The following is a 15,329-nucleotide window of genomic DNA, read 5'->3' as shown; positions in this document are numbered from 1 at the left end:
GCAAATTACTTCACCCAGTAACAGGGCGGGAGATTTGAAGGAATTGTGACTCTGAGTTGTCATTCTGTCCTCATGTCTCTCATTTAGAGTTGCTTGAAAAATGTTATATAATTGATGCAAAAATTCTAAACAAGAATGTTTCATTTGAAAATTTCCACTGAATGTTTTCAGTTTTTTCAACAAAACAAAAACTGAGGGGGGAAAATTAACTCCCCCATATCCCCTCCTTTCTAAATCCTTTTTGTTAAAAAATTGGAAAATTTGAAAATTTTAACACAGAAATTACCCGCTAAATTATATTTTCTGTCAAAAAGCAATTTGCTGCCAAATCATGGGCAGTGAAACATTTCAGCCTGATCATGATGGGGTACACAGATCCTTTATGATGCTCATTCCTAGAGATTCAATCTTGCTCTTAGATAAGTTCCAGACTTTTCTAAGAAACCAATAATACTAAACTCAATGTGAGCAAGGGAGGGCAAAACAGACTTATTACAAATCTTGAAAGCAGCATGTTTTGCATGGTTTTGTTGCAAAGATGTATGGGACAGCTGTTCTTATGATAAGTAAAAAAGTTTTTGGTTGTTAGCAAAGATCTACAAAGGGAAAAGCAAAACAAATCCTGAAGTGGTTTCAACATACTTTATTTTGTCAGGCAAAGAATAATTCCAATTAAATAGCACTGTGTTAAACTACGTTTTGTTCTTTCTTTCACAGGATATAATGAATATTCACTGTAATGACAGTTTCATCATGCTAGGAACTATACACATACCTACACTTCTTAAAAAGAGAGTTTTCTGAACGAAACATGTTTATGTACAGTACTGAGGCTTCAAAGAACACATTGTTAAATCAGAATTTCAGCAAACTTTACAAACTACACAAAATAAAAACAGCAAAAAAAAGTACTGATGGACTTCTTGACAGAGAACTTATCTTTACATTTGGCAAAGTTCTATCTAGGAGGTGTTTCTTTAAAAAAAGGAATAAAATTATATACATTATTCAGTAATCCTCAAAATAGGAAGTTATTAAATAGCACAAACAATATTACAATCTTAAATGTCCATGTTACATACAAATGGGGACCGTGGTCTACTTTAAAAAGAAAAAACTTGTAGTAAGTCTAGCCTGTACATTTAGGGCCAGATCCTCAGCAGGTATAAATCCCTGTAGTTTTATGGACATCAAGGAAATTACACCTATTTACACCTGCTGAAAATCTACTCCTTACCTACATTATACACAGAGGAGACCTGCTAAAGCATGGAAGGCTGGACTGGCTACACATTGACAGAAGTTTGTTATGTATAAACAAGTTTTCATGCAGCAGAAAAATGTTAGTTTAAGTGTAATCCCTTAAACAGTCATATCATAAGAATTGTATGTGAAGCAGCTTTAAAAATATTATTTTATAATCATATGAAACTCTGAGCTACGCTGATTGTTTTAACTGAATCCCATATTGCCAATATTCAGTTATAAACAATGCAACTATCATTTTTGAGCCCTGATGGGGGCCTATTAAAATATCACTATAATCAACCACTCAAAGAATAAATCGTACCCTTAAATGCTCATTAAATGCCATATTTCATCTGGAATCAATTATGAGCCTCACAACAGACATTAATGTTATACTAACTATGCAGTGAATCTCCTGGATAACATTGGAAGACCAAGTGCAGCATACAGAGTATATGAACTAATGTCAGTCTAGGAGGTAGTTTTGTTTTGTGGAGCCCAAAACAACTTTTTGGTTTGTAACTTAAGGATTGAACTTTCAGAAAGTCTCCCTTCCTACCAAATGGATATTTTCTCCACTGCAAGACACCTGGCAAAAACTGAGTTTCATTTACTCATTTTAATTTAATCTTTGTTGAATCTACGCTGCCAGCTCTTGAGACCTGATCCAAAGCTCAATTAAATCAATGAGAAACTTCCCACTGGTTCCCATGGCCTTTGGTTCAGGCCGCTATACACCAGTGTATCCAGTTCACTAATATGCATTTAGGCCTCGATTCAGCAAAGCACTTAAATACAGGCTCAGATTTAAGCACATGAGCCATCCCACCCCCTTTAAGCAAAGCAATTCAGCCTGTGCTAAGCTTGCAGTTAATTATGAGTGGTCCCACTGATGACAATGGGACATAAGTCTGTGCTTCCGTGATCTGCTGAATCAAGGCATATTTCCCAGCTGTTCCATCACTGAACGGCAAAATGGTAACACGCCTGACTGCCAATGCATCAGTTTGAAACCAGAATAATGCAATTGTGACAGACTCTTCATCACACTAGTGTAAATCTTGAGTAATTCTACTCACTTCAGTAGACTTACTCCTGATATACACCAACGGAAGTGGGATAAGAATCATGCCCCAAAAGCTTCCACTGTTTTAAAATAAAGTTAAAAGAATAATGGATAGAATAAGGGGTTCTCAAACTTCATTGCACTGCAACCTCCTTCTGACAACAAAAATTACTACATGACCCCTGGAGGAGAGACTGAAGCCTGAGCCTGCCTCAGTTCCACTGCCCCAAAAGAAGGGGGCCAAAGTCCACCACCCCAGGTTGTGGGGAGCGAAGCCAAAGACCAAGGACCCCAGACCGCAGCAAGTCTAATTCTAGCCCTGGTGACCCCATTAAAACAGGGTCGCAACCCACTTTGGGGTCCTGACCCACAGGTTGAGAACTGCCAGATATAGATACTTCCTTTGAAGGCATGATTTTATTAGAACTGCTGGCATTTTTTTTTAAAACCGCCTGTGGGTTTAGAAGTTATTTTTCCTCAGTTTATCATAAAATAATGTTATTTTGGTTGAATATATGATATCTTTAATTAGTTTATTTTGCTGCAGACAGTCGTAAAATGTCATTGCATTACATGTGATATTCTGTGATGCTATCTGTTGCTAATAACTGAGTGTAGTGAATAATCTTAGTGGACCCCAGGAAACTTCTCACATATGTAAGGCTAGCAGGATTTGCCCCTGATATTTTGCACTACAGATGGTTGGAAAATGGTGACATTTTTGTACCAAACTGGATGGATGGACAGAAAGACATTCACCAAGTTTTCAACCAGTTCTATTTGGCATGTTACAAATCATGAGCTGGTGAAGATTTTTTTTTAAATGTTTTTGCTGAAAAATGGCTTTAGAAAATGAAAATGTCACCAAAAATTTTGTTTTGAAATGTTCCTCTTTTTTTTAGACAAAAAATATTTTTTCAGTTTTCTTTTTTGCCCCTTTCTAAACCGTACCCTTGTTTTCCCCTTTTCAGCAACAAATAGCATATGGGTTAATAAAAAAGGAGAAAAGGATGAAAGAAAGGAAAAAATTGAAAACTGGACATTTTTTAAATCAAATAATTTTGGAAAGCAGTTTTCTGAACATTTTGTAATCAGCTCTCTTGGAAAACTTTGAAAAGATACTGCTTCTGAAACTTTCAAAATTTTTCATGATTTTTTCTCCACATCTTTCAACCAGCTCTAACCTTTATCATTTGGGACATTATAAAAGAAATCTGTGGTTCTAGTATTTGAGGAAATGTTGTACTATATATCTACATTCTGCTCACAGGAAGGTAACCTTTTTGAAAAGCACCTAAGTGACTTATTACTTTTGAAAATGTTACCTATAATCAGAGTCCTCATGTTGCTTACGAAGCTATGAAGTGTTTTAGGGCAAATATGCTCTTTGATGTCAATATGAGCAGAGATATTTGTAAATTATGTCTCAGAATGTATTACAGCTCATATAATGAACAATAATCAGTGTTTCCTGAGGTATAAAACCATTTTTTCTCTTTTTGTCCTACTTTTACTTTAATTTGACCTTCAGTTTTTTCCCGTCCTATCCACTTCTACTGTACTTTACTTTTGCCAGCTTCTTAGCTTCATGCATTCACATGACTTGTACAGTGAATGAAAATTGTAAACCCAACATTGAACCGTAAACAATTAGAAACTCATAGACTTAAATGCAGTGCAAGAAACCCCAGGGCATTACCCTCATTTGAACAACCATCGTAACCCAAATTATCTCTCTCCCTTTCTGTTCTGCTCAATTCCAAAACTGCAAATTAATGCACTGATTTTCTTTCTTTCTTTCTCTTCAACTGTAAGTAAATATCAGGATATCAAATGGGTTAAGGGAAATATTCAGTTTTGCTGCTACAATAGGGACCTATGCAATGCCAGTGAGCATCTCACAAAGAAAATGCTGGTTTTATATTTTCTCTAATTAAGTTACACTGCATTTTACTGGGAGAAGAATGTTTCTCAGGCATGCTTTACTAATTTTTATTTTAATATGCTCTCAACAGACAAACAAGAGCCCCCTTTAGGGAGAACAAACACATCTGAGGCTCCAAATGAAAAAATTAAGACCCTGGTAATTGATTCCTTCTGTTCCTACTTTTCCTGCTATTAATCAGGGCCTTTAACTTGCCATAGTCCCCTCTCATCTTCTGGGATTCTTCTCCGTGCTGTCCTTGCTGTCTACTGTCTTTGCAGTATTGGTTAATCATCTGCATTTCTGAATGGCTGAAAGCTCCAACAAAATCCTTTGGGTGGAACTGCAGTGCTCGTATAGAGCTGGCCCAGGTCCAGGGGGACCACTTGTCAGTCATGAAGGCCACCATATTTGAATCTAACACTTTGAAGTTGATCTTTGCTATGGTTTGCTTGAAGCTGTTCTCTGTTGCGATGCAATGGTAGAGTCCTCTATCAGTATCCTGGACAGAGCGAATCAAGAGTCCTTGCTCAGTCAATATGATCCTTTCATTAAGTTTGACCTACAAGGACAAAAGGAAAAATAAACTTCTTATACAGTGTGATGGGCCAATTAATTATACAAGGCACATGTAATATCTTCTGATGACTCTTTTTCACATATGGGGAGCTTGTTCTGTGTAGAGTTTTTCCGAATTTTATCTTTATTGTGATTTTCAACGGTTACTATTAACATTTGAGATGATCAAACCACAGAGACCAACCTAGACCCTTGGGAGGACCCACCACAAGGCAGGATTTTCAACCATCTCCAAAGAGGGTAGACCCCTAGGGGTAGAGAAACTTTTCTTTGCCAGCATTACAGACCTGGGTAGTCTGCCCGCTAACATCAGAGTATTCTGCTAACATCTGCTGAAAGGAAGATGGAGTCCGTAAGACTGGTGGTTGATGTCTCACTGGACACTGGGTGGCTTTTGGGTAAATGCTTTAATTGAGTATTGGCACCAGCGGGCAGTTCTATAAAGAATTATATATCTGGTGTAGATTCCATACAATAGTATAAAAGTGTCTAAGGGAAGGATGTCATTCTGTATTCAATGTTGCACAGTTTGGAAGAAATTTACACAGCACACTATTTAGTTTTTGTTTCATGTCTATGACAGGCGATGATGGTGTTCTTTTTAAATATTTCTATGTTGCGGCAACTCACATGGCATGAGGCTGTGCAGAAATCTATTTTGAGTAAGTCTATTCTCATGAAATTTCCAGCCCAGTTCCTCAAGAAAAGGGGTTTTAGAATTCAGAGAGATTCAGCTTAGCTGAAAAGAAACAACCCTCTGATCCTTTCATGGTTCAGCCGTTACTAATTCCAGCATGTGTTTTTCTGACACAGTTACAAAACAGAAAGACAAAAGGGGACTCAGCTAAGGTGTATGTTTTTCTTGAGTAAGGAATAAAGAATTGAATCTACATTGCTCGCACAAGGTTTGAGCCTTCTCTGAGTATACCTGAGAAACAGCATGTTTTACTCAATAAACGCCTTATTAGCCCTCTCTTTCTCATTTCACAGTGAGTGTAACACTTTCCATTATTTATATTCTGTCACATGCACCATGTTACTGTCTTACTCTTACAACAGAAGTTCCCTTTTTTTTCCTCCAAAGAATATCTGCCTCAGATTTGAAATGGAAATGATGTTTCCTTTTTGTATCACTCAAGGAAAGCATTATAGTGAATGTTAGAGTACTGAAACTTGAGAGCAGTAATGGAAAATGTGATTACACCGCAGTGGGGAAAATGCTTGTAGCCTTAAGTGTTTTTAGCTCAGGCTAATTTCTTGCTAAGGAAACCTGCCCCATTTCCCCTCACTCTCTCTTTTATCTTCTCCATTGCACGAAGGTGCTGCTGTAACCAGACCTAGCTTCTTGATTTTACACATCTTGTTTCTTTTATGCCTGTTTCCCCAGATCAACAGCATGTGCTGACTGAGCAAATATTCCCATTACAATCACCTTGTTGTAGAGGAAAGATTTTCTAGTTAGTGTTTTGAATATAGGTGTAGCCTTGAATTTTCTAAGGGAATTAGGTGCCCAATTCCCGTTAAAAGTCAACTGGAGTGAAGTCCCTAACTCTCTTAAGCTCCTTTGAAAATCTCAGCTATAATTTATAATGAGAGCTGTCACTCCTCATGCCAAAACTAAAATATATTCATGTAACTTTCCTAACCTGCTTCATCATAACCAGACTGTCTGAGCCCCCTGATTGAATGCACTCCCCTCCCCCCCTCCCGAGCCCCAGATTGATCTGTGCTGCTCAGCTGCATTACTCACCTCTTTCCTTCGGTCATTGTCTTTCTGTAAGAGCCATTTAATGGACGCCTGGGGAGATTTAGGGGTGCACTCAAGAAAGGTGGTGTTGTTTTTCACTCCGTACTGAATGACTTCTGCTGCATTTCTGTACGCTAGGAAGCAAGAGGGGGCAGATAAGACTATTGTACTACTGATGCCTGATTCTGACTTGGAAAGCAAACATTTACATGTCAGCAAAACTGGCAACCAAGGTTCCTTAACCTAGCCGAGTCACACCCCGTCTCAGACTCACTAGACTGAAGACGTCCAGGAATCTGTAATTCAGGGCAAAAATCTATAAAAGAAAAGGAATTAAGTTTGGAGAAACTTCAGGCCCAATCAAACAGCAAATATTTCAGCCCTGGGCACAGACTGTTCTGAGAAATTAGGGCACCTGCTTGTGGGTCAAATCCTGCCTGGCAAAGGCAAAGGGAACTTCTTCTACCTGGTGCTCTCAGGCAGCAGCAGGCCAAGGCATCATCCTAGTGCTCTCTGTGGCCCATCAGCGACTGCCAGTAGCAAAAATCCCCAACATCTGGAAACAGGACACTAGATGGTGGGGGTCTGAGTTACTACAGAGAATTCTTTACCAGGTATCTGCCTGGCAGGTCTTGCCCACATGATGTCTTGATCACCATGTTTGGAGTCGGGAAGGAATTTTTCCCTGGGTCAGATTGGCTGAGACTCTGGGGGTTTTCGCCCACCTTTGTAGTATGTCACAGTCACTTACAGGTTTAAACTAGTGTAAATAATGGATTCTCTGTAACTTGAAATCTTTAAAACATAATTGGAGGACTTCAGTAACTCACCCAGAGGCTAGGGGTCTATTACAGGAGTGGAGGGGTGAGGTTCTGCAGCCTGCAATGTGCAGGAAGTCAGACTAGATGATCATAATGGTCCCTTCTGACCTTAAAGTCTATGAATTTAAAGAAGAGCGAGCTATTTAACATGCCGGTCAGTGCCCCAGCATCAAAAAAGATACAGCCTGCTACTCCAAGGATGTGGGTAGGTCTGTAGCTGTTCCCTGAATGTGCATTTTGAGGTGAGCTGGGGGCTAAAAATGGCCAGAAACAGCTTCTTTTTCAAAGCATCATTAAGAAGCTCTTCAGTCACCTGTAGCCATCATGTAGTGTCACTCCATCCCTACCTACTTGGTGCAGCTACTTATATAGATAGGACAGGACTTAGCTCTAAACTTAAAATCCAATGAAAAACATAGATCAGACAGAGACTGAGACCAGGAGACAGAAGGAGATGATGCCACTCTTCTCCTGGGAAAGGCTTTCAGTTGATTTATAGCACTCTAGCAATACTTGGGCATATGTAAGTTCTATCTTAGGCATATGTAAGTTCTACATAACAGTAATGGTTAAAAATAAATACTGTAAATTGAACCACCTAGACATAGATGCCTAAATCAAATAATTGCGTCATCATACGGCTGTCACCCTGTCTTTCCTCATTCTATTCCCCATCTTCTGTTTCTTGCCCTTAGTCATAGAGACACTTCTAAAATTGGATTCTAAGCTACTTGGGAACCTTTGCTTTCTATTTGTTCTGTAAAGTGCCTACTACACTTTGGATTCAACACATAACAGTAATAATATTGTAAATGTTATGGAAGTGATCCTGAAGTACTTGGCATTCAAAGGTCCTAATCTGGCAATTAGTAGGCCCCTGTGCCTGCATGGAGCTTACTGCAGGACTGGGGTCAAAGTGAGTTTTACAGATGTACTTTAGGATTGAGTCATACAGGAACATACATCATACTGAATGAGAGTTGATCTGTGTACGTGTTCTACAGATTTTACAGTTGTCTATAGCATTGTAGTATCTAAATGCGTCCATCCTTTCACTAAACTTTTATCTATTGCATATTATTTTTACTTGTTATGTGCACTTTGAAAGACAGAGAAAGAAAACAAATGCTTTTTCATAACAGCCCTAAAAGCTAACAATAATTTGTTAATGCTACAAGTCTTTATAGAATATATAGAATAGCTATATGTAGAATGGCCATACAAACCTATTGATGCTCAATGCTGTATTTAAATGTAGCTCTGTGCTGAAAAATGTTAAAGCCTCACATGTTAAAGCATGTTGAGGCATGAAACATGGCATGCTTTATGCCTCAGTTTCAAAATTGTCTTATAAATTTGCTAATACATTTTACTCACATCAGCTCTTTTGTCTTTTTGGTGGTTTTCCGATGTTTTTTTCTTCTCAGTGTATTATTTTGCCATAAAATGGCTTAAAATATAATTTATATGTTGAAAGAGTCTAAATTATGGTTTCTTTATTACCTTTTATTACACTCGAAAAAGTAGGAGAAGGGCCGCCTATTGTACCCTAGCTCTTCTCTTCCCCACTCTCATCAAAACTTCCTTGAAAAGAGAGAGTGAAACACCCTAATTAAGATTAGTCAATAGCTCAATGGCTAGGGCACTCATTCATGCTGTAGGAGACCCATGTTTAAATCTCTACTCTGTCTAACCTGAGAAACCTTCCTGATGAAGGTTGCATTGAAACTAGATATGTTTCTATGAAAAGTTTTGTTTTTGACAAATTGACATATCCTAGCAAAAGACAACAACTCTACTACTGATGACACAGAGTGAAGTGGACAAGAGTTCAAAACAGGATTAAAATTGCAGGCGAAAATGACCCTGATCCCCTAATCTCAATTTGTGTGGGGATTACAAAGCAGTAGACCGTCACAGCCTTTACTCAGCCATGCATGGGAGTAAGATGGAGTAAGGCACAGGTCGTCAAGGGATTTAGGCACCTAACTCCCTTTGAAATCTTTTGAAAATCTGGGTCTAAATTACAGGTTTCACCCTGTTTGGCCTTGCCTGGAATTGGGAGTGGAAGGAGCCTTAGCTCCATTGCCTCAACTCATTGGGCAGTGTGGATGGTCCGGTGTACATTGGGTTGTAAAATGCTTCATGAAAAGGGATAAAATAATTTACTCGTCCCTCAGTGCAAAGGCGGAAAGAGGAAGAATTGTGACTCAGAGTGGTGCCCAAATCACAGTGCACCCTGGGGCTATTCTGGGGTGTGTGTGGGGGGAGAGGGGGCACAGCTTTCACACCATCTCTTGCAGGGCTATGCCCACAAGTACAATCTAGCCCCAAATGACTTTACAGTTCAGTATAATCATCAGGTGCAAGATTGGAACAGGTGGGTGTAAAGGACATGGGCAGAAGTGTGTGGGGAACTAGAGCAGTCCACCGTTTCCCTAAAGCTGACTCAAGTCAGTGCTACTGGACTCTCACTTTATAATATCTCATGCCATTTTATCATACAAAGACACCACTTCATGTAAAATACAAGGAAAGGATGTTAAGGAAAAAAAACCTATCTCAGGTTTGGAAAATGACTGTGCTTTTTTCCTGCTTTACCAGTAAACCACACAGCTGACATGAAGAATGAGTCACATGAAGGAAAGTTCAAGTGATCTTTAACAGTATGATCATCTTTCAATTACAGTACCTTTCAAGTTAAATCCTCGGCACTGAGTCATAGGATTTCCATGTCTCACATCTTGTCTACGACTCCGCCTGTAATATTTGGGAAGCACAAACTCTGACTCTAAAATAGCCACACTGTAAAACTATTCACCAAATTATATATTAGTATCAGTGGTCATGACTTACTGTAAACAATTCCATGTTTTGCAATTGGCATGCGTATAAAGCCCAGACTATTTGAATCAATGGAAGTTTTCCCACTGAAGTCAAGGGAAGCAGAGCAGAGTGCTAAGATTGACCCTATTCATGAAAATAACAGACTCTTCTGAACCTCAAAGGAGATGAGTTGTGTTCAGGTTTCTGAGAAAGGTTTCAATTGGCTTGTATTGTATCCAAACTGGTTCATCCGTTCTTCACTATCAGTCTCTGTTGTACAGGGGAGCAACATAAAGTTCAGAGGTTTCACATACAGGGGTTCATACAAACTTTGTCAGCTCCTTTTGGAGGCCAGGGCAGTCTTGTAGGATCAATGACTGCTCCTCATCAATTACTCACTATTTGATATTTGATATTTAGATAGGTTACTTAGGTCAATGTTTCCAACTTGCCTAAGTAGTCTGATTACCAGAGGTACTGAACACCCATACCCGTCATTAGTTCTCATTGGCGAAGTTGAGGTTGCTCTGCATCTCAGAAAATCACATTAGTTATTTTGGTGCTAACTATGGATTTACCTGTGCTGCTGTAGGCAATTGGTATGGAAATGTGTGCCAGAATCTCTCTGTGTCTTGGTTTCCTCATCTGTCATATAGGATGAGTAATATTGCTCTGCTTCAAGGGGATATGGAGAATTCTAAGTCATTAATGTTTGTGAAGTGCTCTGGGATCATCAGGTGGTCATGCTTTATCCTATTATAACTATTTTTCTCCACATGAATTCATGCCTCTCATCCCAAAACAAATTTTGGTGGATGTCTCTCTGTCTCTCTGCCTGACTTTAGAATTTGCAGCAAAACCTGAAACTAGTCAAGTGCTGAGTCGCTTAGGATTTTGTTGTCCTCTTTTATATTTAATACTCAGTATTAAAAATGCTGCAGCACTATAACATGGCCTGAATGATCTACAGATGAGAGAGAAAATAGTGAACACCAGAGTAGGAAAATATCTAGGTAAACCATAATTTGCTGTGGTCTTTCAGAAGCTGCTCCCACATCCCACTAACCTAATCAAGAGACCTTATCCTGACATTTTACTATTTATCCAGAAACAAGAAGTGGCAATGTTTGTTTGGGGAGGATATGTTTGTGGGTGTTTTCAGGACATAAGTTAAAAGTCAGGTGTTTTGAGGTTATGCTGTGTGGGATAGCAGGCAGAGAGGTGGCGAGAGAAAGACTGACCGTAGAAAGACACTACTGTCTAGACTTGGGGATTTGGCTCGAATTACTGATGTTTTCTCCAGCACAAGCTGTTTCTTTAGATAAAGAAACAACTCATTTCCCTAGCATATGAAAAACAGATTGTTTTCCATACTGTGTTTGGTGTTTATTTTGGTCTGCTGTAAGAAGCACATTACAAACAAAATGTTAGCAGCAGTATAAAACCCAATGGAAATAACATGGATATACATGATGGAAATGGCAAGAGGTCAGCTGGAAATTATAAATGTTGGGCCTGAGCTTCCACTTTGTTATACCTCTTAACAGTTTAAGTTGTGTTGGCTTCAGATGGGCTGAGAATCAGAGAGCTGGAGCCAGCACCTGACGATTCCCCATCCTCCCACCATGGACTTTGCTTGGTGTCCCAAAGAATCTGTCATGAAGACAAGAGGTCAAATGCTGAACCTTGCAAATTGTAAACAAATACTACTACCACACAAAAATGCAAGGTACCTGCACCATAAAATATACTTTGTTCATTCAGGACTAACTTGTGCTGTATGAGTTAATCCCGCAAGGAGTGGTCAGTAGCTGCCCTAACCCAGGAGAAGTCCAGCAAAGAAATTGTCTCTGATCCTTTTTTGCTCCCAGATGTTAATAATCGACTACTAGCACCTCATCAACTGGCTGGTCCACTGGAGGATGGAGCCAAGGTTCCACCCATTTCCCATCCCTCTCTGTCAGCTCCCCAGATACCTGCAAAGGGAGAAGTACCATGCACACAGTCCCCAGGCTCTTCCTTGAATCTACACCTGTGCTCCTGCACAGGCCAGGCTAAGACCCCACTAGTAATGAAAAGTTTAGTTTGATAATATTTCACACAATGTTCATTAGATATTCTGTAGTCATTTGTACAAGCAGTGAAGCCCAGTAATATGAGACCGCACTACAGCCTTCTGCTATTAAATATTTCTCCAGAGAAGTGGAGCAAGATTGCTAGTTTGCATAAAAAGTATAGTTTGTGCTCAGTGAGAACTAGAGACTTTCTGTTGTAAATTAAAGGAAAATTGCTTTGTCTGCTTTAATGAACCTCATGTTGAAAATCCCAAATCTAGTGGGTATGATATGGAAATGAAATTTGCCTGAATTGGTCTGTTTCCCAGAGCAGGGTGGGAAACAGTCTTCTTGTCCTGTGAATATTTTTGAGAGTTTGAAAATATTTACCATCCTGAATGGAGTTGAAAAGTCAAAATCTCAAAAATGTTTGCAAATTGAAAAATTTGTAAAAATCGGTTCATGTCAATCGAAAACCTTTGTTTCAATAATTTGTAAATGTTTTGTTTTGATTTCAACTTTTTTCCATTTAAATCTATTTTTGCCTAACGAGTGTACATTTTTAACCAGAATAAATGATTTTGGGTTTGGTTTGTTTCAAAAATAGCGAAATGGAATACTTTGACAATTTCCAAACTTTTTTATTCCATTATTTTTCAAAGTCAAGAGATTTGTCGAAACAGACCCAGCTCTATAAATAGTTTTGGTGTTAACAAATCAGTGTTTTTTGATGAAAAATGTCTCTGAAAAATTCCAGACCAACCAGACCTGATAAATAGTCCTTTTCAGTGAGGAAAAACACAGAATATAAAGATTTAATGCACCAGATATTCTGCTGCATGAAAGGCATTACCATGATAGTTACATTCACAGCGATTTTAAACAAAGGCAAAGGCATCACTGGATTCTGATTCTATTCCCACATCGGCATTACCTCAGTGTAACTCCATTAAAATTGGTGCACACATGGTATGCCAGAGGAGGATTTGGCCCTTGTTGCTTTAAAATTAGAATAAAATCTTTCTTTCACAATGTATTGTTTTTAATATAAAAAGTGATCTCTTTAGCGGATAGTTTTGGTCAGCGTGCAATGCCAAAAACAACAGGTATTTCAGTATTATTTTTAAAGAAGCCAGCAACAATAACAACAAAAACCAATCCCCTTCTGCTATCACATTACATGAGCCATGACTACATATGAAAGTAAACCCCTGACTTGTACTTTTCTTGCAAATCTCATCAGACTCCTCACCTCTTCCCTGTTGGGTAGAACCTGGAGCAGGAATTGCCATCCCAAGCACAGTAAGGATCTCTGGCTAGGCAGCAGTCAGCACAGGCTGTTCCATAGATATGGCAGCGATGCAAAGATACCTGCGTGATCCCTTCATCTGAGCTCACATATAATTGTTGCTGTGAAAGGCAATGGAAACATTTATTTCAGATGTGGAGCCTAGAGGAGCAGCTTTTCACCCAGGAGCTTAGTTAACTTATGCATAAAGCCTTCAATTCGTTTTGGAATGAACTAAAAACCAAGAAGTGAGCCACTAAAGGGTTCAAAGCCAAAATAAATAGAAATCTCCCAGGTTAACAGGCTTATAACATTACCATCTCCTGTTATAAAATACTTAAAATGCTATGGAGAATGCTAATGGTTTTTTGGACATTGAATCTCATTATTTTGTCCTGTTGCAGCGGGTCTGAGTTAGTATAGTTCAGATTTGAGGACTTGGTCCTTAGTGACGATTACTGAATCAAGCCTTTGAGATAAGCAAGTTCTCTGCATACAGTCTCCTTAAGAAATACTGTGCAAAGCTTCTAGTTGGATTTATTTATAGATTCCATAAACACAAAACTTCGAGGTCACTATGGACTAGATTCTGAGAATCTTACCTTAAATAGAACCTTACTCCAGGTCAATGGGGCCACTGGAGTCAATGAGACCACTCATGGAGTAAGGATCATTCAAGGTGAGTGAAGCCATCAGAATCTGGAGCAAAATGACTGGTTCTAACCAAAAGCCAGTTAAATAGCATTTCTTAAAGTGGAAATAAACCCTGGATAGGAGCATACCTGAACTGTGGTGGCCTGAGTCCCTCTCTCTCATAACGCTGGCAAATCTCATGGAGTTTAATTTCATAAATAGTAATTAATTAATTAATAATTCTGAAAAGTCTGTGGCAGAATTCAATAAATTTAAATTGTCTGAATACAGAATTTTAGCTAGCTTTTATTATGGTTGTGCAGTCACACAACTATTATGATCACCATCACCATATTAATGATTCATGTCAAAATAGCCATTATGAATTAGCTTGACAGACACAACCTCATCATAGGCCCCATACCACCATTTCTACACTCCCCAAGTGCTGAATGAATAATTTAGACAAATAGCTTCAGTCTATGGATTGTGATGTGATTGGTTATATGGTAATTTTTTTGTTCCCTAATTGGACTTTTTATCATTTGAAAATAACCAATATTGAACAATGCACTAGTGAATTTTGTCTGACAGTGCTGGGATAGATCCTCAGCCAGTGCAAATTGGGAGTCAGAGGTGCTACACTGAAGATCTGTGTGTCCGTATTTAGTATGGGGCATCCTAGTTAGCCTTTTTAGGACCTTAAGTTAATTCTGTTCTCAGATAATAACCACTAAATGAGTGTTCCACTTTCCTTTACCTTTTTAGATGAAATCTTCATTGTTGTTATGGGAGCATTATTCTGAAAGACAAATCACATTTATATGCCATCTTTTATTTATTATGCATGATATTAAACTTTAACATTTTGTAAGCCACAGTCATTTCTAGATAAACCATTCTTTTCCAGACTCTTGAGGGGATGTCATTCACACCTAATCATCTTTTGCCACAACTCAACAAACATGACATAAATACAAAGTTTGAGTCAGTAAATATATTGGCTGCATGAACCTCTGGACTTGACTCAAACACATTAACAAGTTCTCACACTTCTGGCTGAAATGCTCTTAAGAGCTGACTCACTACTACAGATAGGCAGTATCTGTTTGCAAACCATCATTCTCTCTCTCTTTGGAAGGC

The 15,329-nt window shown here is 38.7% G+C and overlaps 1 protein-coding gene across 1 annotated transcript in view; it reads right to left on the bottom strand.

Annotated features, from left to right (window-relative positions):
- Positions 1-628: 628 nt before the first annotated feature.
- Positions 629-15,329, bottom strand: part of SEMA3C (semaphorin 3C) — a 163,344-nt gene continuing 148,643 nt past the window's right edge. The window contains exons 14-18 of the mRNA XM_050936876.1: positions 14,947-14,988; positions 13,518-13,675; positions 10,078-10,145; positions 6,568-6,698; positions 629-4,800 (exon numbers count right to left, since the gene is read on the bottom strand). Coding sequence (XP_050792833.1) covers positions 4,387-4,800; positions 6,568-6,698; positions 10,078-10,145; positions 13,518-13,675; positions 14,947-14,988 — 813 coding nt within the window. The 3' untranslated portion in view covers positions 629-4,386. The remainder of the gene's footprint in view (positions 4,801-6,567; positions 6,699-10,077; positions 10,146-13,517; positions 13,676-14,946; positions 14,989-15,329) is intronic.

The sequence above is a fragment of the Gopherus flavomarginatus genome, chromosome 1, assembly GCF_025201925.1.
Source record: "Gopherus flavomarginatus isolate rGopFla2 chromosome 1, rGopFla2.mat.asm, whole genome shotgun sequence".
In the NCBI taxonomy this organism is placed as follows: Eukaryota; Metazoa; Chordata; order Testudines; family Testudinidae; genus Gopherus; species Gopherus flavomarginatus.
The sequence above is the reverse complement of the archived record's forward strand: the minus strand, read 5'-3'. Positions and strand labels throughout refer to the sequence as shown.